This window comes from Chelonoidis abingdonii, chromosome 6 (genome assembly GCF_003597395.2).
Source record: "Chelonoidis abingdonii isolate Lonesome George chromosome 6, CheloAbing_2.0, whole genome shotgun sequence".
Taxonomy (NCBI): Eukaryota; Metazoa; Chordata; order Testudines; family Testudinidae; genus Chelonoidis; species Chelonoidis abingdonii.
In genome coordinates, this window is record NC_133774.1 from 28,949,019 (window position 1) to 28,975,098 (window position 26,080).

The window sequence follows — 26,080 nt, forward strand, 5'->3', positions numbered from 1 at the left end:
ACATTTAGCAAGCTAGCATCTGTACCTTTCTTCCCTTTCCTCTAAGGATTATTCTGTCCAGTTGGGTTTTGGATGCAGCTTCTTTTGCTGCCTTTTTCAATCCAGTCCACACATTAATTATCCTATTGTTTAAAAAAAATCTTTCCAGAAGTACCATAGAATTCAGTTCTTATCTTCAGATCATGCCTTCTGGTTCCCGAATCTGTTCACTGCTGGAATAGTTTGGTGGCATTCAAGTTCTGTGTGTCTTTTTGAAGTCAGTAGAACCATTCATGTTTACACCAACTGAAGAGCTAGCCAAATACTTAATTATTATCCCAAATTTAAAATGTTAAAATAAAAAGCTATGTGACTGAGTTCAAATGGGTAATGATCATAAATGATATAAACACTTACCTAGCATTAACATCTTCATCATCAATTCCATCATAAATTTCTTCATCGGGGACAGGAGGTGGGAATGTCACTTTAATAGATCAAAAAGTGAAATAATCCATGAATACTCCGATTCTGTTACAGTGGGATATTAACCAGTGGTTTGCTATAGGCTGCTACATTTCTGAGGCATTTGTAATGTTAAACGTACTGGGCTAGGTCCTCAGCTGGTGTAAATTAGCAGAGCTCCTTTTGTCAATGAAGCTCTTCTGATTTATATCAACCTGAGACTGGCCCATAGTATGTAAATAAAATAATGCCAATAATAACAAGTTGAACATTGAAAACAAATAAGTAATTGATGAAAACTGGAGAGCTATTATGCTTTTGACCAACTCAGTAACAGGGTTTGTAACTTTTTAATTTTATTTTTGTGTGTGACTTTAGTACAGGTGAAAGGTGCCAGATGAACATAAAGGTACCAGACCAACATTGTTAAAGACTGACATCCTCTATTCATGTACAGAAGATATGAATCAGAGGCAGTAGCAATGAAGCTTCCATATATTGGCCCACACCATGCCTCAATTGTGATCTATGGGCACCACCTGATGGAATGAAAGGTAGTTCAGTCTCCCTGTCCCATCAGTATCTGGCCTCTCTGCTCAGACTGTCACCTGAGAACAATACTTAGTTGGGTGGGATCTTCCTTCTGCGTTGCTGGGCAGTGGCAGGGGCGAGGGATGACAATTTCCTTTCCTGACAAGTACCTTCAGCTAAGCTGAGAGGATGATCAGAGTCTAGACCTATAAAATATGACTGGAACCAGACTTCGCCCTTAGCTCTGCCAGTGAACCATCATTTTGACTGCCAGTATACCTAGCCATTTCAGTGTTTGGTTTCTTTTGAGCAGAACCTCTCAGTCACACTGAAATTTTGCCATTTTAGATGATGTTTTGATGGTGTAGACTAGCGTCTGCAATCATGCTCAATCTCAGAGAAACATAGAATATCAGGGTTGGAAGAGACCTTGGGAGGTCATCTAGTCCAATCCTCTGCTCAAAGCAGGACCAACACCAACTAAATCATCCCAGCCAAGGCTTTCTCAAGCTGGGCCTTAAAAACCTCTAAGGATGGAGATTCTACCAGCTCCCGAGGTAACCCATTCCAGTGCTTCACCACCCTCGTAATGAAATAGTGTTTCCTAATATCCAACCTAAACTTCCCCCACTGCAACTTGAGACCATTGCTTCTTGTTCTGTCGTCTGCCACCACTGAGAACAGTCTAGCTCCATTCTCTTTGGACCTCCCTTCAGGTAGTTGAAGGCTGCTATGAAATTCCCACCTCACTCTTCTGCAGATTAAATAATCCCAGTTCCCTCAGCTTCTCCTTGTAAGTCATATGCCCCAGCCTCATAATCATTTTCGTTGCCCTTCGCTGGAATCTCTCCAATTTGTCCACATCCCTTCTGTAGTAGGGGCGCGGGGACCAAAACTGGACGCAATACTCCAGGTGTGGCCTTACCAGTGTTGAATAGAGGGGAATAATTACTTCCCTTGATCTGCTGGCAATGCTCTTATTAATACAGCCCAATATGCCGTTGGCCTTCTTGGCAACAAGGGCACACTGCTGACTCATATCCAGCTTCTGGTCTACTGTAATCCCCAGATCCTTTTCTGCAGAACTGCTGCTTAGCCAGTCAGTCCCCAGCCTGTAGCGGTGCACGGGATTCTTTTTTCCTAAGTGTAGGACTCTGCACTTGTCCTTGTTGAACCTCATCAGATTTCTTTTGGCCCAATCCTCCAATTTGTCTAGGTCACTCTGGACCCTATCCCTACCCTTCAGTGTATCTACCTCTCCCGCTAGTTTAGTGTCATCTGCGAACTTGCTGAGGGAACAATTAATCCCATCATCCAGATCATTAATAAAGATGTTGAACAAAACAGGCCCCAGGACAGTGATCATGATCATACTTCAGATTCACTGTATCCAGAGTTGAAACTTCTGATTCATCCAAGTTTCCACGGTGAAAGGCAACTGCATTAAACCATTGTACCTCATAGTTTACCACTTGCTAAATAATATTTGCATACTTGTAATTATCCCATTATCTGGAAACCACAAAGGTCTGCATCTGTAGGTAAGCACTAAATAAAACACACACACACACACACACACACACAAATATAGATGTAACAAAAATAAAACTCACCTCCAGTTCCACTTCGACCACCACTTTGGCTGGAAGAACAAAAGTTAAAGAACTTTTCATTCATTGTAAAAAGAAAACAACAAACACCCACACTTTTTCTTGACATATACTCTAAATGTAGTATACTTTAATAGACATGGATCTTTCCAAATACTACAACCAGATCTTACATCTAGATGCTCAGATGGGCACTCAGGAAAGTAAATGTCCATTTTGCGTGCCTCAATACTGACCTTCTAAATACCCAAATGTACCAGTTCTTTCTCTCTCTTTGTCTTTCTTCACCATACTCATCACTATGATATATGAGTGCCCATTAGGCACCCAGAATCAGAAATTGGTTTCTCTCTCACTAATGCACAAGAGAGCTCCTCATCCCATTCACGAATGAATAGGCTCTTATATGAAGAGAGATGAACCGTAAATGATTTGAATATGTCAAATATTTTCTGTTAACCTAGTATTTTACTCCATCAATTGCTGTCCCTACCCCCTTCCTCTGGAATAGTTCCAAAGAGGCACCCAAGACTATTATAAAGTAGCATTCCAGAAGAAATATGGGACAATTATCTATAGTCCTCTGTTTAATGTAAAAACAAAAAGAGGACTCGATCTTGGAAAAAAAGTTAGGACCCAAATTCTCTGTGTATATAAACTAGTGTAGGTTCACTGAAGACAATAGAGCTGTTCCAATTTACTTGAGCAGAAAATTTGCTCCTTGATCTTTAAAACATTGTTAGCTATTTCCAACAAAGCATCATTTTCATTTGATTTCAGAAAGAAGTGCTACTATTTATTTATATTTGTAGGTATTTCTATGGCACTCATCACTATATTTAATTTTAGATGTACTTTATTTTCCCGTTGACATCAGTGAGACTATTAATCAATTAATGTCTTTCTTATTGTAAGTAAGGGTGGCATAACTTGACCCCAAAACTTTAGTCCAATGTATATATAGATAAGATTCCATCCTTGATCATGCCATTTTCATAAGACATAAAGGTAAATAAATGAAATTATGACAATACACCTTAACTAGGTCTGATCAAGTGATGCCTTAATTTTCTAAATGTCATGTTCCTGGAGTATTCCAAGTGCTATATAAATTGGTATGAGCCCGTTTTTCTAACTGTGATTCAATGCAACCAATAGCAGGGTTATAGCAACTTAAGCATTCTTACTTTCAAATCAAAAACATACATAAAATGTTTTCTTTAAAATGCCTCATGCCATCAAATTTCAATATATCATGAACTTCGGCAGTTTTAGGCTTTTATTAAACATTGGAGTCGTTACCAATGACACATTACCAGTTACAATAAGTTTTCGTCAATGAGTTTTTTATTACGGGGATCTTATGTTGGTCTCAAAACATGTTGGTGCATGTGTCAGATATTTTGATATATGCAGGATAATTCAAGCTCGTGAACTGAATACAAGACTATAAATCACTAGAGAGATAAAAATGCCAGAATATAGCTTGAAGGGTTCAATGAATTACAGGACTCTAAAAGCAAGTTCCAGCCCTTTATCCACTGTACAGCCTTTTACTGTTATTAGTATTACACAAAAGTATAAGGAACCATATTTAAACCCATATATATAGTCTAATATTTTCTAAATAATCCAGTGTAATAAATAACTATGCATCCATTCTGATTGGCTGTTGAAAACACTGCACATCTAAATTCCTTGAATTGAGATGAATGATTGTAATGTCCATCATGAAAAGGAGAGGTCTAAAAATACTTTTGCAGTGAGGTACCTAATGTTGGAATTGACTCACTCTGACCTGGACTAGTGAGTGTAGCTTGATTCGCTGGTATGGCTAAACTGTGCTTGGCGTAATCCAATGTGCAGCAGAGGAAGGTAGCTGTAATCAACCTTTCTGCTCCCAACTCCAGGGAAGCACCAGTTGCTCATTTGGCCCCCTCTTAAAATAGGGAGAAAATACTATCCTGACAGCAGTTATTTTGTGTCCAGAGCACCCAGGGGATGTTTTGGCAGCTGAGGAAAACCCAGCCACTTCCTCTTTATCCCAGCCACACCTGTATGTCAAGAGATGGGGAGTATCCTAGATACTATAGGATGGCTGCATGGCACTGGAGGATTCTCCTCCACAAGGGAAATCCTCCATAGCCTGGATATGGCATTTGTTGAGGCTGGGAGGTTAACTATATTAGCCACTGATCCCTCCCAAAGTCTATCCCAGTCATGCCTCCAAACATCCCTCCATATTCGTGTAAAGAGACATAGAGAGCCCAAAGCTCATGGGCTGAGGGAATGCAGGGGGGTGCGGACTACACCTGTGCAGCTGCAATGCTCCCTTTGTTTTTAGAGTCTTTTGTACCTGTGGACTAGAAAGGTCAGCATGCGACTTTAAGAGAGAAGGAGAGAACTGTGTTGTTTGTTCTGTGATCCGTTTTGTGGGAGTCCTGCATTTCATCCAATTGCTTTCTATGGAGTTCTGCTAGTATTTTCTACACTTACACTGTTATCATACTCCATTATGCATCAATGCTTGTAGATGCTGGATTCCCTCTTTCATTCTTACTTCTCTCACTACTTCTTTTTAGGCCAGTTACATTTTTCTTATATGATTAGCTGTTTTTCATTTGCTACAAAAGTCTGTTTTATATTTCCAAAAAGTTGAGTGGTGTCATAAATTGTGGTACATAGAGAACAGCCACTCTGCTCACAGCCTAGCATGCATCTCTCTGGGCCAAATCCTGAAGCACTTGTGAAGTTAGTGGAAGTTCTGCCTAAACAAAGGCAGTGTAACTACTGAAAAAGAATTTACAGGATTAATCCAGAGTTTGCAGTTCAAAGTCATTTTCTTCTCAGAGAATGTAATTAGCTAAATGAAATAGGATTTTGTCTTCTTTCATACATCTCAACTCTTTGTGGGAGATCTGACAGAAAGTTTTATGTCACCAAGTATTGTTTTGATTGTATTGACAGTCTAATGTTCTGAACCTAGAGCTGAAATGAATTATGAAATTATTTGAATGCCTGATTAAACAACCAAGATGGCTTCTGAAGGTGAAAATATTGACTAAGACCAGCATATTGAATGGATTGGTTTAGATACTGTAACTTAAAGTTACAGAGTGCCTGGAAGGAAGTCCCACAATGCCTCCAACTCATACAGTGGGAATCATTAAACAAGCAGCATTTAATGTGCCATGGTAGTGAACTTCACCATGGAATTTGTAGTATTTCCCATTCTATGTACAGGAAATATTATGGTAAAACTCAAATGCCTCAGGCCAGCATATGCTGGTTTTTTAATCATGCTCACTGTAATTTCAGGTATTTTAAAATCTGATGTTTTGTGTCAGCAAGAATATATTCTTTTTCAAATTAAAAAATGCTTTGTTCCTCTGTTGTAGTTTTCCTCATTTGGGTTGGTTGGGTTAATTTATCAAATTGGATTAAATCAACTTCCTTGAGTGGCTTCACACGTACCTGCTAATACTGTCCTGCTCTCCAACATCATCATACACTTCTTGGTCATTGTCTGCACATCTCAGGGAAGCACTGGTGGAAGGTCTTTGTTTTCTTTTTAAAGAATCATAGTCAATCTCCACCACAGTAGTTTTAATGTATCCATCTAAAACAATGAAAGCTTATGATCAAGCAGCAACAATTTTCATTAAAAAACTCAACAGCTAAGGAAGAACTTTAATAGAGGCTGACAATAAGCATGAATATGTTCTTTCAAAACGGAGAAAAGCACATAGGAATGAACATTGAAAACCCTTCTTCCTCTCCTGCTGCAGCAGCCCAATTTCTGATGCATTTCCCCTCTAACCTACATCTGAATTCCACATGAAAATTAAATAACTGGAAAAAAAATGATGGAAACTTGGAAAGTAAATCACAAACAAAGTCATTGTTGCTTATTTCAAGTGAATAATTTTTTATATCATTTGATACTCTCATTCCCTTTTCAAGCCCTCCCCTCCCTTATCAGTTTGTACACTTTTAAGTAGGCAGATAAGATTCAGGTTGAAACATTGATGAACTACACTGAGTTGTACCTTTAACCTTCACCCATGGGAAGGCTGGTACAACTTCCGCTTTTGCTGAAATAAAAATCAGTTTATGATAAGCCAAAATAAGTGAAACTAATTGGCTTGTGACAACTGCACAAGAACCATAACTCCCCTACAGAGATTTTTTTTCTGTATGTATAAAACCTCCCAAACACAATATATTTTAAAAATGAAAGGTTCTTTTAAAGTATAAATTAGCATGCCTATTCTCATAAAGCACTTATGCCCTGATCCAGGAAAGCATTTAAACATGCGAGTAGTCCCACAACAGTCAATGAGACTACTAATGTTCTTGAAGTTAAACCCATGTTTAAATGCTTTACTGGATCAAGACCCTAATGTCCGTGTCTCTGTAAATTAGAGACCAAATCCTCAGTTGGTGTAAATGAACATAGTTCCACTTATTTCACTGATTTACACCAGCTGACGATCTGGCCCTAGCTGCATATGTGTGTGCGGGGCTGGGGCTAAGGGTAGGGATGGGAAAAAGGAAAGATACATTTTAGATTTCAAAAACAACTTCTGATTTTGGGAATCGATATTCAGACAAAAAGTTAGAATGTTCCCATTTTTCCTTGAGACTGGTAGGAAGTTCTAAAGGCGACTTCTCTTCTCACGTACACTCCTCTTACTTACACCAGTCTTACACCTGTGTAACTCCAGTGACTGTAAATGAGGGGAAATTTGGGCCCTTTAGTCTTTTGAATGCAACATTTTATTTAATCTAATCTCTCTCTTTTTTTGACTGCTCTTAAAATACTTCCACAGAGTCAAGCTCCAGTGCTGACTCTAAGGCAAACACACTGAGCCACCTCCTCAGTGGGTGTAAACTGGTGTAGCTCCAGTGAGGATCTGGCCCATTGTCCTTAACTAATCCCAGAATCTCTAAGTTTGACACTCAATTGTACATAAGTTTGCTGTACGAACTGTGCCCCACGTCAGATAAGCACAGCAGGATGAGCTTTGGCAGTTTATGCTAGATGTCCTTGCCCATGTTGGCTGGGGACCCAGCCTAGCCAATATTTCTCTCCCATGTAATGCTGTATGTACTCAGGCAGTCAGTGTTTGACAGGGCAAACATTCAGGGGTAAAGTGGAGAATCAGAACGTACAATATCCTTTGGTTGTCCTGCCCAGCCACTTTCCTTCAGGGTTGTCTGTAATACGGATGATTTCAATATTATCACCCTGTTTCACAGTCAGCTCATTCTTCCCTCCCTTGTAGTCCATGCGAGCTCGTGCCTGATGAAGGATTTGAATGGGTCCAGATAACTGCACAGAAAGAGCAATAAAAGAAGTCACACACACACACAAACATGCCGAGGATGTGCTGATTGCTTTGACAAAAAATCAGATGAAACACAAAACAATAATAATTTGTTTTCAGTACCACCCACATGAGCTAGGCACTTTGCGAACACACACAAAGGCACAGGCCCTGCTCCGAACAGCTTACACTTTAAAAACAAACTAAAAAGCAAAGGGCGTAGGGGAGGTGTACAGCATATAATTAAAGCAGTTGAGGTACTAATTGGCAATACAATGTATTAATAACATAGGGCTAGATTATGTAACCCTTGTTCACATAGGTGAACATTTATTTACTCACAGGAGCAGTTCCATGTACTCCAGTAGGACTGTTCATATGAGTAACCGCTGACCATCACATACTGATCTTTTTTTCAAGATATGCTGTATGGATGATCCCCAAGTATCCAGAAGCTGGCCACAATCAGCCAGTTTCTTGAATTCAGGCATCATGAAAGAAGGACATGTGGATTGGGTAGTGGCCGTGTGGAGCAGTGCAGGAAGGGTGTTCTGTGCATTTGGGGCAACAAAAGAGAAGATATCTGTTTAGATGAACACACCAACGTGTTTGTTTGCATGTTTGCATTTATGGATAATGATACATTTTAGCCTCCATGATAGGATGGTCCATAGCCTAAAAATACTGAGCATGTTAATGCACACACTTCAGCCAAGGATTTGCCGTGAGAAGGGGATTTGGGGCCAGATCCCTGAAAAACATACACGTAGATACATTGCTATTGTGTCCACTATTTACTATCCAAAGTGCCAAATCTTCTCAGCCTTTCCACAGTAGTGGGATGCCCTAGACACAGAAGAATCACTGTGGTTTCTTTGGTTGCTCTGCAGGAACATAGCAGGGGCTTGTGGGCAGGGCCAGTGCAACCATTTAGGCGAACTAGGCGGTTGCCTAGGGCACCAAGATTTAGGAGAACTAGGCGGTTGCCTAGGGTGCCAAAAAGTGGCACCCTCCAAAAATTTTTTAAATGGTTGCAGCCACTGCTGCTGGAGGGGCTGAGCTGCCGGCGGCAGCAGCTGCCTGCAGCCGGCAGCCCCTGCCTGCAGCCAGCAGCCCAAGGTGTCCCCCGGGTCAGGGCGCTGCCGCCACATTCGGGCAGCCCAGGGCGCCCCCCCCGGGTCAGGGAGCCCTTTTGGGTCAGTGCGCCGCCGCGCAGCCGGGCAGCCCAGGGCGCCCCCACCCCGGGGTCAGGGAGCCCCTGGGGTCAGTGCACGCCGCCGCAGCCGGCAGCCCAGGGCGCCCCCCGCCCCCGGGGTCAGCGAGCCGCTACGCACCCAGGGACCCACGGGTCCCTGGCCAGGAGCAATCCCGGGCTGGCCGGCTGCCATGGAGGCGCTCTAATCCTGGGTCAGGGTGCCGCCGCCGCAGCTGGCAGCCCGGGGTTTCCCTGGGTCAGGGCACTGCCGGAGGGGGCGGCAGGCAGCTCCCATGGAGCTGCCGTAGTGGTGCCTGCGGATGGTCGGCTGCTTGGGCGACTCCGGTGGACCGCCCATAGGCACCACTGCGGCAGCTCCACCGGAACCAGGACCAGCGCGGGGGGCGGCGAAATTGCCATCTGCCTAGGGTGCTCAAAATCCTAGCGCCAGTCCTGCTTGTGGGCAGGCAACAAAGATGGTGGAGAATGACTAGTGGGTTTCCAGACTGCCTGGGTCCGCTGGTTACAAACTATGCGTAAAGGGCTTCGGGGCACAATGAACTGGGCTCACTAATACACACCAGGGGCTTTAGCAGTGGCTGTGGCTCAGGTGCCTCATTCCCAACCTCTGTATTGAGATCGGAGATTTCATACTTCTTTGCATGGAGGAGCAACACTTGGGACAAGTCATTTACAGGTTCAGTCCTGGAAGGTGCTCCAGCCCCAGTTAAGCAAAGCATATGTTTAACCTTAAGCATGTGAACACTGCAGACCTAATTCTCCTTTTCACGAAGGCCCCTCTATGCTACCTTAGCAGTGTAAAGGGGCTGTAAACTGTAAAGTTACAGTTATATATATATATATGTTACAGTTATATATATATATGTTAAGGCCCTTTTACACTACCAGTGCACGTACAGGAGACTTTATGGAAATGAGAATCAGGCTCTGTAAGCCTGAAATACTTGTGACTTCAATGGGAAATTTCATATGCTTCAATTCAAGTGTGTGTTTAAGTTATTTCGGGGCCAGCTGGATTAAGGATCGAGCCCTTCCTGAGGCTTAGTCCAGGGGACAAACCTTCACCCCAAATGTCAAACGAGCTGGCATCACCATGCAGCTTTGCAGCCAAACTGTGTCCTTGTGCTGTAATGTATATTTTAAACTGTACAAGGCTAAATAATGACTGATGCACTTCTTTGTGTAGTCTGCTAGGAAGGGACCTTACTTTGAACCTCTTTCTGATTTCTTGCTCTTTCTTTTCTTTTTCCCTTTGTTCTTTCTTCTCTTGTTCCAATCTTTTCTTTTCTTCCTTCTCTCTTTTCTTTTCTTGTTCTTTTGATGTGGCTCTGAACAATGAAAACAGATTATTTCACAGGTAAGGAGATGACTGTAGAAGCAAGTGGGCAGAAGTGGGTAGGCACTCGCTGAAGCTCTCTCTTCCAAGATCAGCAAGAGCAGCTAGGAGGAGACATCTCGTAATAAGAGCATGAAAACACTTTCTGAACCCTGTGGTGGTTGGTCCTGCATGGATGAGCTACATATGGGAGAGGGTATTTGGAGACCCTTTCCCTGCAAAGCATGTGCACAAGATGCAACCATAATTTAGCTGGCTATGCTGGAAAGGCCCAAAGTGACAGTAGCCCCAGAGGGTATGTCAACACTGTAATTAGACACCAGTGGCTGGCCCATGCTAGCTGACTTGGGCTCATGGGGTTTGGGCTAAGGGGCTGCTTAACTGCAGTGCAGACATTCAGGTTCAGGCTGTAGCCCAAGCTTTGGGACTCTCCAACCTCACAAGGTCCTGGAACCCAGGCTCCAGCCCGAGCCCGAACCCGAACGTCTACACCATAATTAAACAGCCCCTTAGCCTGAGCTCCAGAAGCCCATATCAGCTGGCACAGGCCACTCATGGCTTTTTAATTGCAGTGTAGGACATGTCTGAAAGGCAAGGCCCTGCTCCTGCATGCTGGACAGCACCAGCAGGTGAGCCCTGGGGTGGAATAGAGAGGACTGGCTATAGCGTTGGAATGTGTAGCAAGGCTTCTTACTCACCAGCACCCTGGAAGCACTGTCTCTAATGATGTTCTTCCCCACTGCACAGCAATGAGTCTCACAGGTATAACTTAGCCCCCGTTTTTTGTGTGCTTCTGTTGAACTGACTTGAATGGGCCCAGAGGTTGAACTACTGCATTACCCTACGTACAACTCAAATCACCTCACTTTGAGAGCCATCCCTCATTTCAGCCTCAACATGACCTATGTTCCATGCATACTTTGTGTCCCCTTCACTTTTATTGTTGAAAATCATTTTGCCTTAGAAATAAAGAATCATGAAACTACCCAAAAGACAAGCCTTCCACAGTGCTTTAGCTTTCCTGCATGAGTTATTTTTGTGTCCCTCTATTTTGGGTCTCTGTCACAGGTTGCTTCCCACATGTGGGCCTTAGGAGGTTGTGAGGTAGGCTGCTGGTCCCTTCTGATGTGGAGCACTGCAGCAGTTCAGTGGGAGGGAAGCTTGCATTTCTGCTGTCTGTACCGTCCCTGCTCTGTGGACACACAGTGGGTTTCAGATCCGTGGAGATGTCATTCTAACAGTGTCATGAGCACTATCAAAATTCACTTTGAGAACAAGAAAATAATTCAACTAGTACTGGGGTGGTGGTGGTACATTTTGTTCCCATTTCAGGCAGTAACTCTGTGCAGCAGCTCAGCCATGTTCCAAAGAGCTGAAGAGCAAGCTCTTTTGCTACCCAATTCAAAATAGTCACAGGACTTCATTTGAGGAAGCACCTCCACCCGCCTGCTACATCTAGTTTTAGGAGGGAGTTAACCTGTAAACTGATGTGCTTTCTTTAGGGAAGATGATTAAGGTGGATGGAGCCCAAGACTGCAGTGCAGTCAAGCTTCTGGGCCAGATGAAGTATATTTCCTAGTGATCTGTTTCTTCATTCAGTAACAAAGACACAACGGATTATAGCTGTATACGTTAGATTCGATACCTGATGTCATTGATATCTTCATACATCTCTCCATCACTCTCTTGATCCTATAAGAAAAATTAATCATGATTCAGTCTCTAATGGCCCAAATACACTGGAGTTCAATTTTATAGCTAGATACAAACAGAGACATACATTAAAGCAGAAAAATAATTTGAAAATGGATTTAATCTTTAAGCCCAAATTACTAAATTCAAGGTGGCCAACCTGTGGCTCTGGAGTCACATGCGGCACTTCAGAAGTTAATATATGGCTTCTTGTATATTCACTGACTCCGGGGCTGGAGCAACAGGGGCCAACTTTCCAGTGTACCAGGGGCTGCTCACTGCTCAACCCCTGGCTCTGCCACAGGCCCTCCCCCCACTCCACCCCTTCCCGCTGCCTCCCCTGAGCCTGCCATGCCCTCACTCCTCCCCCTTGGAGTCTGTATGCCACAAAACAGCTGATTGGGAGGAGTAGGGAGAGAGGAGGAGGGGCTGCTGGTGGGTGAAAGGTGCTGGGAATGGGTGGGAGGGGTGGAGCTGATGAGGGGATGCTGACATAATACTGTGGCTCTTTGGCAATGTACGTTGGTAAATTCTGGCTCCTTCTCAGGCTCATGTTGGCCACCCTTGTACTAAATTGTTCAAATAAGTATTTCTTCTGTTCTGACCTTGGTTGTTATCTATTTATCTAGCTAGATATAAAATAAAACCCAGCCTCCTTCCCATCACACACACACACACACACACACACACACTGTTTATTATGAAGTGAGACTCTGTGCTGCAACTTTGGTTACACTGCATCTGAAAGGGACCACGGGGGTTAAAAACTAATTATGGGACATGATGCATTGAGGAGGGAAAAGCTATTGAAGGTATTGGAATAGGGCTTAGATTAGAGTTCTGTTCCTGACTCTTCTAGAGATTTATTGTGTAACCCTGGGCAAGCCACTGAGGCCCTGATTCAGTGAGGTACTTAATCACGTGCCTGATTTTAAGCATATGAGTTGTTCCACTGAAATCAACAGGGATAGTCATGTACTTAAAATTAGGCACGTGATTGAGTACCTTGATGAAATAGGCCTATATCTCTGGAAAATTTCAGTGAAACTGAAATGCCAGTGGAAAGTGGAAATGGGAGATTTTGTGAACTTTTTGGTTTCTGGCCAGCTTTATAACTAGTCCCACTTTTGTTCTGGATTCAGCCACTTTCATTGTTGCCCTTTACAGTTCTGCAATTTATCAGCAGTATGCTGGATCTATTCTGCAACAAACTGGCTTTTCTAATGCAGTGATGTATTGGAAAGAATATGTTTTCAGTGTGTTATAAAGGATAATACTTACCCCATCTGTTTTTCCATGACCTGAATGACCAAAAATACAAACAAACAGACTATTATTTTCTTTTGTAGAGAAAGTGCCTTGTGCTGGTGCTAACTATATGGACACATACACAGCTGTACCTTAACTAGTGCCAAATATAGATCTATAATGAATCTTATCTGTTTTAATGAGGATAAGAATGCAAACTAATCAGGATGAACTGAGCTTCCTACTGTGGTACTTTGTAAACTTCTAGCAGTATCTGATTTAAGGACTTTCACTTCATCTGCCATAGTGTGTATTATATCACATACACTCCCAACCAGAATGTTCACTTTAAAGCTTCCTCAGAGACAACAGTGGCCTTGCCTATCATATCTGTTTACAAAAATCCAATCCCTTACAAGCAAAGAAGTGAAGAGTTAAGAACATAAAATCTTACACTGGTCACATAGGGCTAGTGCACAGCCATGGCAGGGAGTATGGAGGCATAAGGCCTGTACTCTCCTGTGCATGCTAGCTATGCTATGGCTGCAGCATAGGAAGAGAAGGCTAGGCAGAGCTGCTGATTTTCCCAGGCTGTGCAAGTGGGTAGCAGGCTTCATCTCAACCCCATTACATGCTGTGCTGGCCAGAACACTGGGTGAGGTACACTGTGGCTGGTATAGCCCTGCCACAGTTTACTTTCTTCCTAGGAAAGACCAGGAGAGAGAGTCATAATCTGCTTCTTGGGTACTCCTGTACAACACAACTATGTGGTGGCCCTTGCTCAGGCAGATGGCAAAGTGACGATAGTACCTAACAAACAAATTACTTTTATCCAGTAGAAAAGCAATGCATGTTTCATGAGAACACAATAACTAACTCTGAAAAAAGAGCAAAGAGTCCTGTGGCACCTTATAGACTAACAGATGTATTGGAGCATGAGCTTCGTCGGATGCATGTCAGGGGAAGGTGGAAATGGGAGATTTGGGAAATGGGAGATGACATGCATCCGGCGAAGTGGGTATTCACCCACGAAAGCTCATGCTCCAATACGTCTGTTAGTCTATAAGGTGCCACAGGACTCTTTGCTGCTTTTACAGATCCAGAGTAACATGGCTACCCCTCTGGTACTCTGAAAAAAGAGTATTGATTCCAGATCAGCGTTGAAAGTTATTAGGCTCAGCAAATCTTCCAAGCCAAAGTTACGCGGGTGCTAAAACAAGGCTTTCTAAGAGAAAGTGCCTGCCATGTTGATTGTGGAGCGGTTACTGCTGTTATAGAACATACACCACTGCAAAATATGACTTGCAGTTCAATAACACCATAAATATTTATGCCAGTCACTTATATTATAAATGCAACATACTTAATTCTTAAATGGTTGCTATTAGTTAAAATGTATTCTTACCATCTGAACCAAATTCAACATCATCGTAACTTTGTTCATTGTCTGGACTTCTGTGAATATGAAAAGAAAACGTGAAATCTGAGAAGACAGTTCCTATAATTACACCTTCATTTAGCTTTGTTCTGCTGCATGTGCTAAGTATTTGGGACATTGACTGGATAGTCTGTTCGCTTTCAGCCCTAAACAATACAGAGTTTAGATCTGTGTTTAAGTACAGTTGAGATTCCCATAATAGATTAAGCATGACTTTGGCTTTTACACGGTGACATCTTGACTCTGAACATAAAAACAGAAAATAAATGAGCCAAAGGCACTCATATACAAGTGTGGTATAAACACAGTAATTTGGTAGACCGGCAGACAGACAATATAGTCAGAAATCTGTTTGGGGGTTTGGAACACTAATAATCTCTGCAGATGCATAAGCATAGCAACACATATTTGCATGGTACACAGGTCCTTGCAGGCAAAGGGAAGAAGCTTGAATCTTAAGCAGACATGAAGGAGAATGTACAGGAATGCTTTTTATAGAGGCTGCAGAACCTGCTGTGGTTTAGCTGCTCTCTGGCCACTAGATGGAGCACTTGATGCAGGTCATACTCAGTAATCTATTTGTTTGGGTTCAGGAGAATTTTCTATCTGAAAATGTTTCTCAAGTTGAAGAACATCAGCCTCTTTAGACTGTGTGCTTTCACATCATCAGTAGCAACATACAGTATGCTGTGTGGTAAGACAGAAACCTTTTATGTCTGATAGACACTCTGTGTGCAATAAGTTGTTTACCACAAACTTGCTTATTCTGAATATTGAACCTGCTTCCATTTTCCTTTTCACTTTAGTTGAACATGCCTTTAACCCTTGGCTGCCAGCAGGTCCTGACTTGGCAAGACAAATTTGAGAAGAGCATGAAAATAGCACCACAATGGGTAATAGAGGCTCCAAAATTTAAAACTATGAGCCAAGTTCCTCTCTCACATATGCAGTCTCACTGACTCTCCCCAGCCCTTTTGCCTGGTATGCACCAACTGGTGGCCATTGACTTCTCTGTCTCTTCCCTCCTCTGCCATTGGCCCAGAGTTCTGGAGTAAGGTTCTCAGTTGCTGCTGCTGCTGGCTGGACTACATACTCCCTACACATAAGGGAGAGGACAGAGCACCTGCCCTTATACCTTTGTGATACAGGACATGGAAGGTGTTTTTTTCCCCACCATCACCTGCAGAGTGGGAAGGAGGGATTTGACAGTATATTTCCAGGGGTTGGCAGCAGTCAGCTGAACTGAAGATCTCATCAGCTAGGGCCCAATCCAAATTCCATTATAGTTCATGTAAAGACTTTCAGTCACTTTAATAGCACACTCAATGTGGCATGACAGGTTGAGTCTCCAGGCACCTGGGAGCTGGCCTTAAACTGCCACTGCCTGAGCATGTTGGTCTCCCATAATAGACATGAACTGGAAAGTAAAAGCAAAATATAAGCAAAACAGATTTCATGTTCACTTACAAGGCATCAGAGCTGGGTTTGATGTTTCTGGGAGGTAAGCTGGGAACTGGTGGTGCTTGTGTTGATGGGTGAGAAGCTGAAGGAGGAGGAGGAGGAGGTGGTGTCTGTGTAGCAGAATGGGAGGGTGGAAGTAGAGGTGAGGAGAGCACTGAGTGGGAGACCTGTTTAACGACTTCTTTGTTAGAGCCTAAAACCAAAAAACAAAGACAATTTACCTAGTTAACAACTCAAGATGATCCAAAGACAAAAAATTGCTTGTTTAGATAAACTCTAGATACCGTATAACATATTAATAGGACACATACCCAGAAATTAACATGTTATTTAAAGACTGTAGATGTGCATGGTGCCTTATAACACATATCTAGACAGATATTATTTGTATTATCGCAGCATCTAGGAGTCCCAGCCATGGACCCCATTGTGCTAGGCACTGTACAAACCCAGAACAAAAAGATGGTCCCTGCTTCAAACAATTTACAATCTAAGTGTAAGATAAGAGACAACAGATAGATACAGTGTGATGCTTGGTAGGTACAGTGTGATAGGTACAGTGTGATGCTCTGTACCGCGGGGGAACATCCCACACCCCCGTATTCATCTTTATAAAATGGTTGTGTGGTATCCAATGCAAAGTTTGTCATGTTGGGTGTCCTCCGAAGGCTCATGATGCACTGAGCATGGTTGTTATAGTGATATTAAAGCAATTGTTACAGTAATGCTATAGTTATAATTTCATATATATATAGTTATGAGGCTGAAAATGTATCCTCATGGCTTAAAGCAAGCCCAGGCAAAAGCTCTCCAAGAACAGAGAGGCAGTTCACACCTCATTAGGGCATGTATGGGACAAACCCAGCACAACTTCACAGGAGCAAATGATGTTGGCCTAGGCAGCAACACAAGAATCGGTTAGATTCTCGAGGGAGTCATCCCCCTTCCTTTGGTCAGTTTGGAACTGCGATGAGGTAATGCTCACCAGACCCTGAAGGGTGGGGGGGACAATGCCAGGAGGGAAGAAAGGACATGATAGAAGGGAGAGACATTTGCCACGCTCTCTCTCTCTCTTCCACCTAGAGCTATAGACACCACTACCACCAAGCAACTGAATCACTGATCAAAGGGGAGAGTCTGGCTGAAGAGCAACTAGCCAGCCTGTGGTGAGAAGCATCTAAGTTTGTAAGGGCATTGAAAGTGTTAACATCAGCTTAGAATGTGTTTTGCTTTTATTTTATTTGACCAAATCTGACTTGTTATGTTTTGACTTATAATCACTTAAAATCTATCTTTATAGTTAATAAATATATTTGTTTATTCTACCTGAAGCAATGCGTATGGTTTGAAGTGTGACAGAGGCTCCCCTTGGGATAACAAGCCCGGTACATATCAATTTCTTTGTTAAATTAATGAACTCATATAAGCTTGCAGCATCCAGCGAACATAACTGAACACTGCAAGATGGAGGTTCCTAGGGTTGTGTCTGGGACTGAAGATATTGGCTACTGTCATTTGGATGCACAATCCAAGGAATAGCTTACTTCCTAGAGGCTGTGTGTGAACAGCCCAGGAGTAGGGGTTCTCACAGCACAGCAAGGCAAGGCTGGTTCCCTAGCAGATCACCGGTCCAGATACCACCAGAGGGGAACCTCACATACAAGGAAACAATTAGGCAATACTGGTCAGCATGATAGGCAGTAGGATCAGCACACCAGCCAACATCAAATAATTATAATAGGTGATGCTGATAGTGAAGCCCAAAATTAATGCTGGTATTTTTTTTCCATTTTAGGACCTCATTTTCAGTTGCGTATAACTGTGTCAAACTTTAAACATGGGTTGAAATTTCCCATGCCAGGCATCTGCCTCACACTGAATTTTTTAGAGGGTTTTAGCAACAATGGTTCATCTGTATCTGTGAATGAAATTAGGGAAAATACATTGTTTTGTTCATGATAAGAAAAATCTTACAATTGTTTCATTGAGAAGCTCTGCCACTGTCATTCATTGGAGCAGGGACTTCTAATTTGGAAGCGGGGTGTGTGTGTGTGTGTGTGTGTGTGTGTGTGTGTTTTGCTTTGGTATTAGAGATGTATTCTTTGCTGTCCCTGTGAAAATCCACCTAAATCTGGCCAAGTTATAAACCTCTGAATAATCCCAGTTCGCACGTGCTAACATTCTTGATCTGAAGACATCAAGAGATAGAGAATTCACCATTTCCCTTGGTAGTTTGTTCCAATGGTTAATTACCCTCATAGTTAAAAAACTTTGATTAATTTCTAATCTGAATTTGTCTGGCTCCAGCTGCCAGTCATTGGTTCTTGTTATGCTTTTCTCTGCTATATTAGAGAGCTTTTCAGTACCCAATGTTTTCTCCCTGTGCTTTATTGATATTGTGTAGTGCTAGTTTTTTAATCAGAATGTCATGCAGTATTAAACCAAACTTCTTACAATAGTCTGTATATTACAACTATGTAATTACCTTTGTCAACTAAACTTGTAATCTCATCAGTGAATGAATCAGCTTTGTTTGACAAAACCTATTTTCAATAGAATCACATTAACTGGAATTAATTATAGCCCTATCCTTTAGTTCTTTATTAATTGAATCCCATATCAGCTTTTTCATTATTTTATCCTATGCAACCTTAATTCTGCCCTCTTGTGCAGTCTTAAGTTACACAATCACATTTCCCTCCCACTATTTCTTTATTGACTTCTAGTGGACCTACGTACTCAGTACTGAGCAAGAGCTGTAAAATGCTGGGGGAGGGATAGCTCAGTGGTATGAGCACTGGCCTGCTAAACCCAAGGTTGTGAGTCCAATTTTTAAGGGGGCCACTTAGGGATCTGGGGCAAAAATTGGTCCTGTTAGTGAAGGCAGGGGGCTAGACTCAATGACCTTTCAAGGTCCCTTCCAGTTCTAGGAGATTGGTATATCTTCAATTATTACCCTTTTTTATTACCTCTTCGTGATTCGTACTAGACACTGTTGGCACTTAACATATACTAAGTAATCACATTTATACTCAGAATGTTTCTTTTTTCTTTTCTCTCTGTACGCCTCATTATCTCCTGTCTTGCACCTTGTGTACTTATCCACACTTGTGCAAACTGAAACCAACGTGGGTGGAAAATATTCCATTCTAGTATTGAAATTAATGGGACTATTCGTGTAGGAAAATACCACTCAGTGGAACTAGTGCTGACAGAATCAGGTCCACAGTGATTGCAGATTAAGCCCTAATGATGTTTCAGTACTGCTTCTTTTCTGTTTTAATTGGATGCTTTGAATTAACCTCAGTTCCATATTTGTCTGTTTCTGCAATTCTTAGTATACAGCTTGGAAAGTTTAATACACAGCATGGAAAGGAGCTATATTAGTGATGGAATTGGAGTCAGCTGGGAACGCTCAGGTAAAACAGAAAGAGAAGGAATAATGAAATATCATTGTGGGTGCACATATAAATCAACACCATTCAAAGACCTGGTGAATCATTATTATTGTGCACTAGCCTCAACCACTGGCACACCAAATGACTCCTTCCTCTCCTTTGCAGATCTCTTTGGATTTCAGACATCCTGCACCGGATCCAGACAGAAGGGTGGAAGGCCTAGCACTGATGGCAGTAAATGAAAGCTGAATCAGACAGGATGCGTTAACAAATTCCTCAAAGCCTGTGCTGAGGCTGTGAGACAGGTCAAGAGAACCTTCCTTTCGGCCTCCATTAAAGCTGCCAAATCCCACCCCAAGGAGCTGGCCAGGGCATAAATTGCTTCAGCAATCCTGAGTACTTACAATCGAGATCAGAGCTAAGTACCAAGCGCTGTAAAGAATTATCATCCTACTTCGCAGAAAAAAACACACACATTGGGAAGCCTCCTCAAAGAGCATGGATCCACTCCACCTGCACCTACCAACCAACAGCCCAGCAGCATTCCCAGAGGTCAGTACACTCACTCATCAGGAAGTTCTGGACACATCTAAAGGAGTCCCAACTCAAGACTTGTGAAATCACACCTCCACCACTAGACTCCTCACTTGTGGAGTCCCACAAGGAATAATTCTCTCTCCAGTTCTTTTCAACATTCAGCCATTAGGTGTACTGGTCACACAACATGGACTCAGAACTATGCAGAAGCTAAATAGCTCCACTTATCTTTCACCACAGATGACCATACCACTACTAGCAAGATGGCCCCGTGCTTGGATAAGATCTGCTCATGGATGAAGAACAGCTGGCTGAAACTGAACTCGAGCAAGACTGAGGTGATGATGGAGGGCAGAGGACAATAGTTTGAAGAGTTTGCCATCATGATGCCATTAGGGCAGGTGCAACCACTAGGCAAACTAGGTGGCCACCTAGGGTGCCTAATGGTTGAAGGCTCCTAAAAGCCTGCTCAGGCAAGGAGGTGAAGTGGAGATGAACTGGGGTGGGGGGGCAAAGGGAGGGCTTCCTGCACTAATGGGGGGTGGGGGGGCACACAAGGGAACGCGCTCTCAGCCCCAGGATCCTCTCCACTGAGCACACAGCCCTGCTCTAAATTCTCCTCCATTGGTGCCGCAAGCCTGGAGGGAGGAAAGTTAGAGCGGTGGCGGCGTGGCTCAGCGGAGGAGGCAGAGCGGAGGTGACGTGGGCGGGCTCCTGGTGGGAGCTCCCAGGTGGGGTAGCGTGCCCAGGGGGAGGCTCCCTAGGTGGGGGGGAATTTAGGCTGCTGCGGGGGGGGGGCAATCCCGGGCAGGGGTCATTAGCTGCAGCGGAGGGTAGCTGCTGTGGGGGGAGGGGGGCAGGCTCCCTGGGTGCAGCGGGTGGGGGTTAGCTTGCACAGAGGGGGGGCTTCTCTGGTGGAGAGGCGCAGGGGGGCGTGGTTAGCTGCCATGGGGGGGCGGGGCTACCTGAGTGGGGAGGTGGCGCAAGGTGGAAGTTTTGCCTAGGGTGCAAAACTTCCTTGCACCAGCCCTGGATGCCATCACCTTTGATTGAAGATACACACTCACAATTGTTCATTTCAGTCCATAGTTAAGGAGTGCTCTTTGATTTCTCATTGATTCTGAGCTCTCACATAGCAATATCCATGAGTAATTCTTTCTATCATCTCTAGTTGGCTAGGAGGCTCTGTCCCATCCTGGTAGAAAGTGACCTGGCCTCAGTTATTCATGCCTTTGTCGTCTCTTGGCTAGATTACAGCAATGTGATATACCTGGAATGAAGCCTTCAGCACTTAGGAGATTCCCACTGGTACAGAACACTGCAGCACATCTCCTCAGTAACACAGGCTACTGTGAGCACATCAGATCTGTCTTCTGCTCTCTACACTAGCTTCTCATACAATTTTAAATCAAATTCTAGGTGTGGCCCTTATCTTCAAGGCGCCCCAAGGCCTGGGCTCAGGATATTTAAAAGAAAACCTAAAACCCTGGAATGAGGACCCTAGCTGACAACTAAACCTTTCCCCTGGTACAATGGAACTTTCTATTGCAAGGGTAGAGCTTGTTTGTGTGAAAGTGAGAACAATCTCGGGGGCTGGTCTGATATTGCAAAATGAATTCCTCTAGGAACTCATCACCTTCTGCTCTGAGTGAAGGTGCACTTCTTTGACCTTGCCTTCTCTAATATAAGTACATAGAAATATGTATATTAACACAAAACAAAATATCTACCACAACAAGACCCTCCACTGCACCTGGATCTCCTCTGGGGCGAGGATGAAAGAACAACATGTGATAACTGTGTAGTCACACTACTTAATGCACTATTGGAAGGCACTCAGATACTATGGTGATGAGTGCACTATGAGAACCTATATACATAAGAAAGTCCCTACCAGGTCAGACCAGTGGCCCATCTAGCCCAGTATCCTGGCTTTTGAAAGTAACCAGTTCCAAATGCTTCAGAGGGAATGAACAGAGCAGGTCAATTTCAAGCAATCCATCCCCTATCATCTACTCCCAGCTTCTGGTACTTGGACATTTAGGGACACCTGGAGCATGGCCAATAATAGCCAAGTCCCCCTGAACTCATCTAATTCTTATAATGAATTGAATCACTAGGGCTTAATTCTGTCACATTTACACTGATGGTTCTTTCCTATGCAAATAGTTGAATTTGCTTTAATGGAACTTCTTATTAAGCATTGTGAGTAGGCTTTCAGAATCAGACTCTGAAATAAAAATGAAATCTGGACCTGATACATGAGAGCACTTAAGCATGTGCTTAATTTTAAGCCTTGCTTATGTTCTATTGACTTCAATGGGACTTTTGTTTTCCTGAATCAGGGGGAAATAAAAAGTGATCAGTAAAATAAAAGTAAAGAAGATTTTCATTTACATTATGAACCTCTGCTTTTCAAGTTTAAATCATGCCTGAAGGTGGTCTCAAAAAGTCATAGCCTGCTAGACTGTTTTCCATAAACACTGTGGCTATTTTTCACAAAAATTGCTTAAAACTCATCCGTTTGAACACTTTTAGTTACAGGACACCTCAAACATAGATTGTAAATATTTGACCGATTATTATGCATCTTTCTAATTCAAAAACAAGTTTGCTTTTAAGGAATTCAGGCAGTTAGTCATTGATGTCTGGGGAGCAGTCACTTTCCATCAGGGCCAGCTCTACTGTTTTTGCCACCCCAAGCAGCACGCCAAATTGCTGCTGCGGACGGCGGGGGGCAGTCCGTGTGCTGTTAGGGCGGTGCACACATTTCCACGACGTTGGCAATTCGGCGGCAGCTTCTGTCTTCAGCCGGAAGACAGAAGCTGCACCGCCATGGACAGCTGAACGTAGAAGCTGCCGCCGAATTGCCACTGCCGTGGAAAAGCATGTGTCACCCTAACGGCACATGGATTGTCCCCGCCGTCCGTTGCGGCAATTCAGCACGCTGCTTGGGGCCAAAAACACAGGAACTGCCGCCCCTTGCAGACTGCCGCCCCAAGCATCTGCTTGGAATGCTGGTGCCTGGACCCAGCCCTGCTTTCCATTATTTTTTCTTTTCTTTCTGTCGTAGAATGTTAGATGCCTGACAGAAAACAACAGAAGAGATTCATTCCATAATTAAAATTCCTTTAACATATTCACCACTTCTTAGAAATATAAGTACTATAGGACCTTTAACTGTGATTGTTTCTTCCCTGTTTTCTGTCAAGATCCTTATGGCTCAGTTCTCCACTGCTGAAGATGCAGGGGTGCAGGCTGAGTGCAGGAAGCCAGCTATTTGTCCCAGATCTAGCACTGTCATACTGATTTATCTCGCTTGAATAAGTGATATTATGCCAGTGAAGGGCTCTAGTGTATGTAACAGACAAGAGAATATGGCTTTTCATATTGTTTTAACAGAGGCTTTTGGAAGAGTGGTGAAGGGGAGATGAATATAATTTAGTTAGCTGTTTTAAAAGGTCACCAGCAACTCACATACAACTGAACACCAGTACACATCTCTGCTTCCTACCGTTCTGGAACAAAACCACTTCATATCATGTAAGCAATCACTACAGTTCAAAATGCAGTTCCCAACTCCTGTATTACTCCTGGGGGAATTCTGCCCCAGTGTGCCCCACAGAATTTTGCAGAAATTAACATGCATGCAGAATTTCCTTTTCCCCACAGAAATGGGCTGCAGTGCTGCTAGCTGCCAGTAGGGATCACTGGATCTGGGAAAGCCCAGCTCGCACATAGAAGACACTGCTAGCGTGAGGGAGAGGATGCTAGAAGGTTTCTGACAGCTGCAGTTCCCAGCATGCCCTGGGAGAAGGAAGCGGTAGTGTGCAGGAAACTCCGTACAAGCCTGGGACCGAGCATTAGGCTGTTTCTCCTTCTGGTTCCTTGGGCTCTGGAAGGGGGAGAAGGGAGAGTGTCTGGGCTGAGGCCCACGGCTAGGCTCTGGGGGGGGGAGGAGAGGGGCGGGTATCTAGCCTGGTGGGGGCGTGGCTGGGATCTGTGGAGGAGGGGTTCAGGTGTATTGGCTGGGGTGGGGCCTGTGGCTGGGCTCTGGGGAGGGGAAGAAAGGGGTTGTGGGTGTCTGGCTCCCCAGCTGGACTCTGGGGCAGGGAAAGGGGCAGAAAAACAGGAACTGGGTTCTCATAGGGGTTTCTTTAACTCTCTACTCCTCAGGGAATTTTTGTGTGTGTCTGTATTGTTACAGACATACTTGCTGACAGGTATTTTGAAATACATTACCAAAATAATTGAAACTGGCGTGATTATGTAGTGGTATTTTGACAAATAAAATTTGCAGAATTTTGCAGTATTTTAAAATATTGTGTGCAGAAATTTAAATTTTTGGTGCCGAATTTTAATTTTTTTGGTACAGGATGCCCCTAGGAGTATTGTATCTTCCATGGGGTAGATTGTGCCTGGCCCTTATTCCATGTTTACATAGGAAGTGGTTGCACAGAGAGGCCAAGCAGAACTGCAGCTTCCTGTGTAACAATAGCCACTGCAATCAGTGGACATTGACCTTCTGTAACCCCTGATCCATATCAGGTGATGGGGACTAGTAAATAAAAACTAGTCTTTTACCAGCATGTGTATGACACCTTATTACTGTGCACTCTGGGGACTGTAGGGGATGTTCTATCCCTGTTCCTCCACAGATGATCCAGGACACCTCAAAGGGCAGAGAAGAAGTAGGACCATGGGTCAGCCCATTATATACCAGCCAATGCAACTGGCCTGCCATATCGAGTGATAGTTTCCTGCACCCCACACAGTGATGTAGGAGAAGCAGCACAGCCTAAATGACACAATCAAGTTCCGTGCAGTGTTGTTGTAGCTGTCTTGGTCCCAGGATATTAGAAAGTCAAGGTGGGTGAGGTAATATCTTTTATTGGATCAACTTCTGTTGGTGAGAGAGACAAGCTTTCAAGCTCATCAACAGAAGCAAGCTCCCTCCAGATCAGGAAACACCAACTCAAAGCAGCACCAGACCCTTCCAGAACAACAAAGGCAAAATCTGAAGACATCTCCACTGCTACAATGATCAACACCTCCCACCTAACGCACCTTTCAAGATCCCTGGTTTCTACACATGCCTATCACACCATGTGCTGTACCTTATCCGGTGCACTAAATGCCGTAATAACAACTGTGTGGATGAAACCAATCACTATACTCTCGAACTCACACAGGAAAATTATAAAAGACAGACACCATATCACCCGTGGGAGAACACTTTTCACAGAGCGATCACTCTATATCTGACCTATCAGTCCTCATCTTCAAAGGAAACCTGCACAACACTTCGAAAAGATGAGCCTGGGAGCTTAAATTCATAACTTTTCTAAACATGAAAAACCATGGTCTTAATAAAGACACTGGATTTATGGCTTATTACAACAATCTGTAACCCACTAACTTCCTCGTCTTATGACTACAGAGGTGTTAATGGGCCATTTCTCCTTGAATGGTCCTGCCTGTTATGTACTCACTACTCATTACACATATTGAATCTATTTTCCCATGTTAAGTATCCTCAAACCTTCATGTCAACTGTCTAAAATGGGCCATCTTGATTATCACTATAAAAGTTTTTTTTTCTCCTGCTGATAAAACCTCATCTTAATTAATTAGCCTCTTACAGTTGGTATGGCTACTTCCACCTTTTCATGTTCTCTGTTTGTATATATATTTCTTACTATATGTTCCTTTCTATGCATCTGATGAAGTAGGCTGTAGCCCACGAAAGCTTATGCTCAAATAAATTTGTGAGTCTCTAAGGTGCCCCAAGTACTCCTGTTCTTTTTGCGGATACAGACTAACATGGCTGCTATTCTGA

The 26,080-nt window shown here is 43.4% G+C and overlaps 1 protein-coding gene across 4 annotated transcripts in view; it reads right to left on the reverse strand.

The window, feature by feature from the left end:
* Positions 1-26,080, reverse strand: part of FYB1 (FYN binding protein 1) — a 119,865-nt gene that overhangs the window by 16,643 nt on the left and 77,142 nt on the right. For all 4 annotated transcript variants that reach the window (XM_032773047.2, XM_032773048.2, XM_032773045.2 and 1 more), the window contains exons 3-11: positions 16,313-16,499; positions 14,813-14,862; positions 13,441-13,460; positions 12,113-12,159; positions 10,339-10,459; positions 7,761-7,920; positions 6,060-6,204; positions 2,589-2,617; positions 397-466 (exon numbers count right to left, since the gene is read on the reverse strand). In XM_032773047.2, coding sequence (XP_032628938.1) covers positions 397-466; positions 2,589-2,617; positions 6,060-6,204; positions 7,761-7,920; positions 10,339-10,459; positions 12,113-12,159; positions 13,441-13,460; positions 14,813-14,862; positions 16,313-16,499 — 829 coding nt within the window. The remainder of the gene's footprint in view (positions 1-396; positions 467-2,588; positions 2,618-6,059; positions 6,205-7,760; positions 7,921-10,338; positions 10,460-12,112; positions 12,160-13,440; positions 13,461-14,812; positions 14,863-16,312; positions 16,500-26,080) is intronic.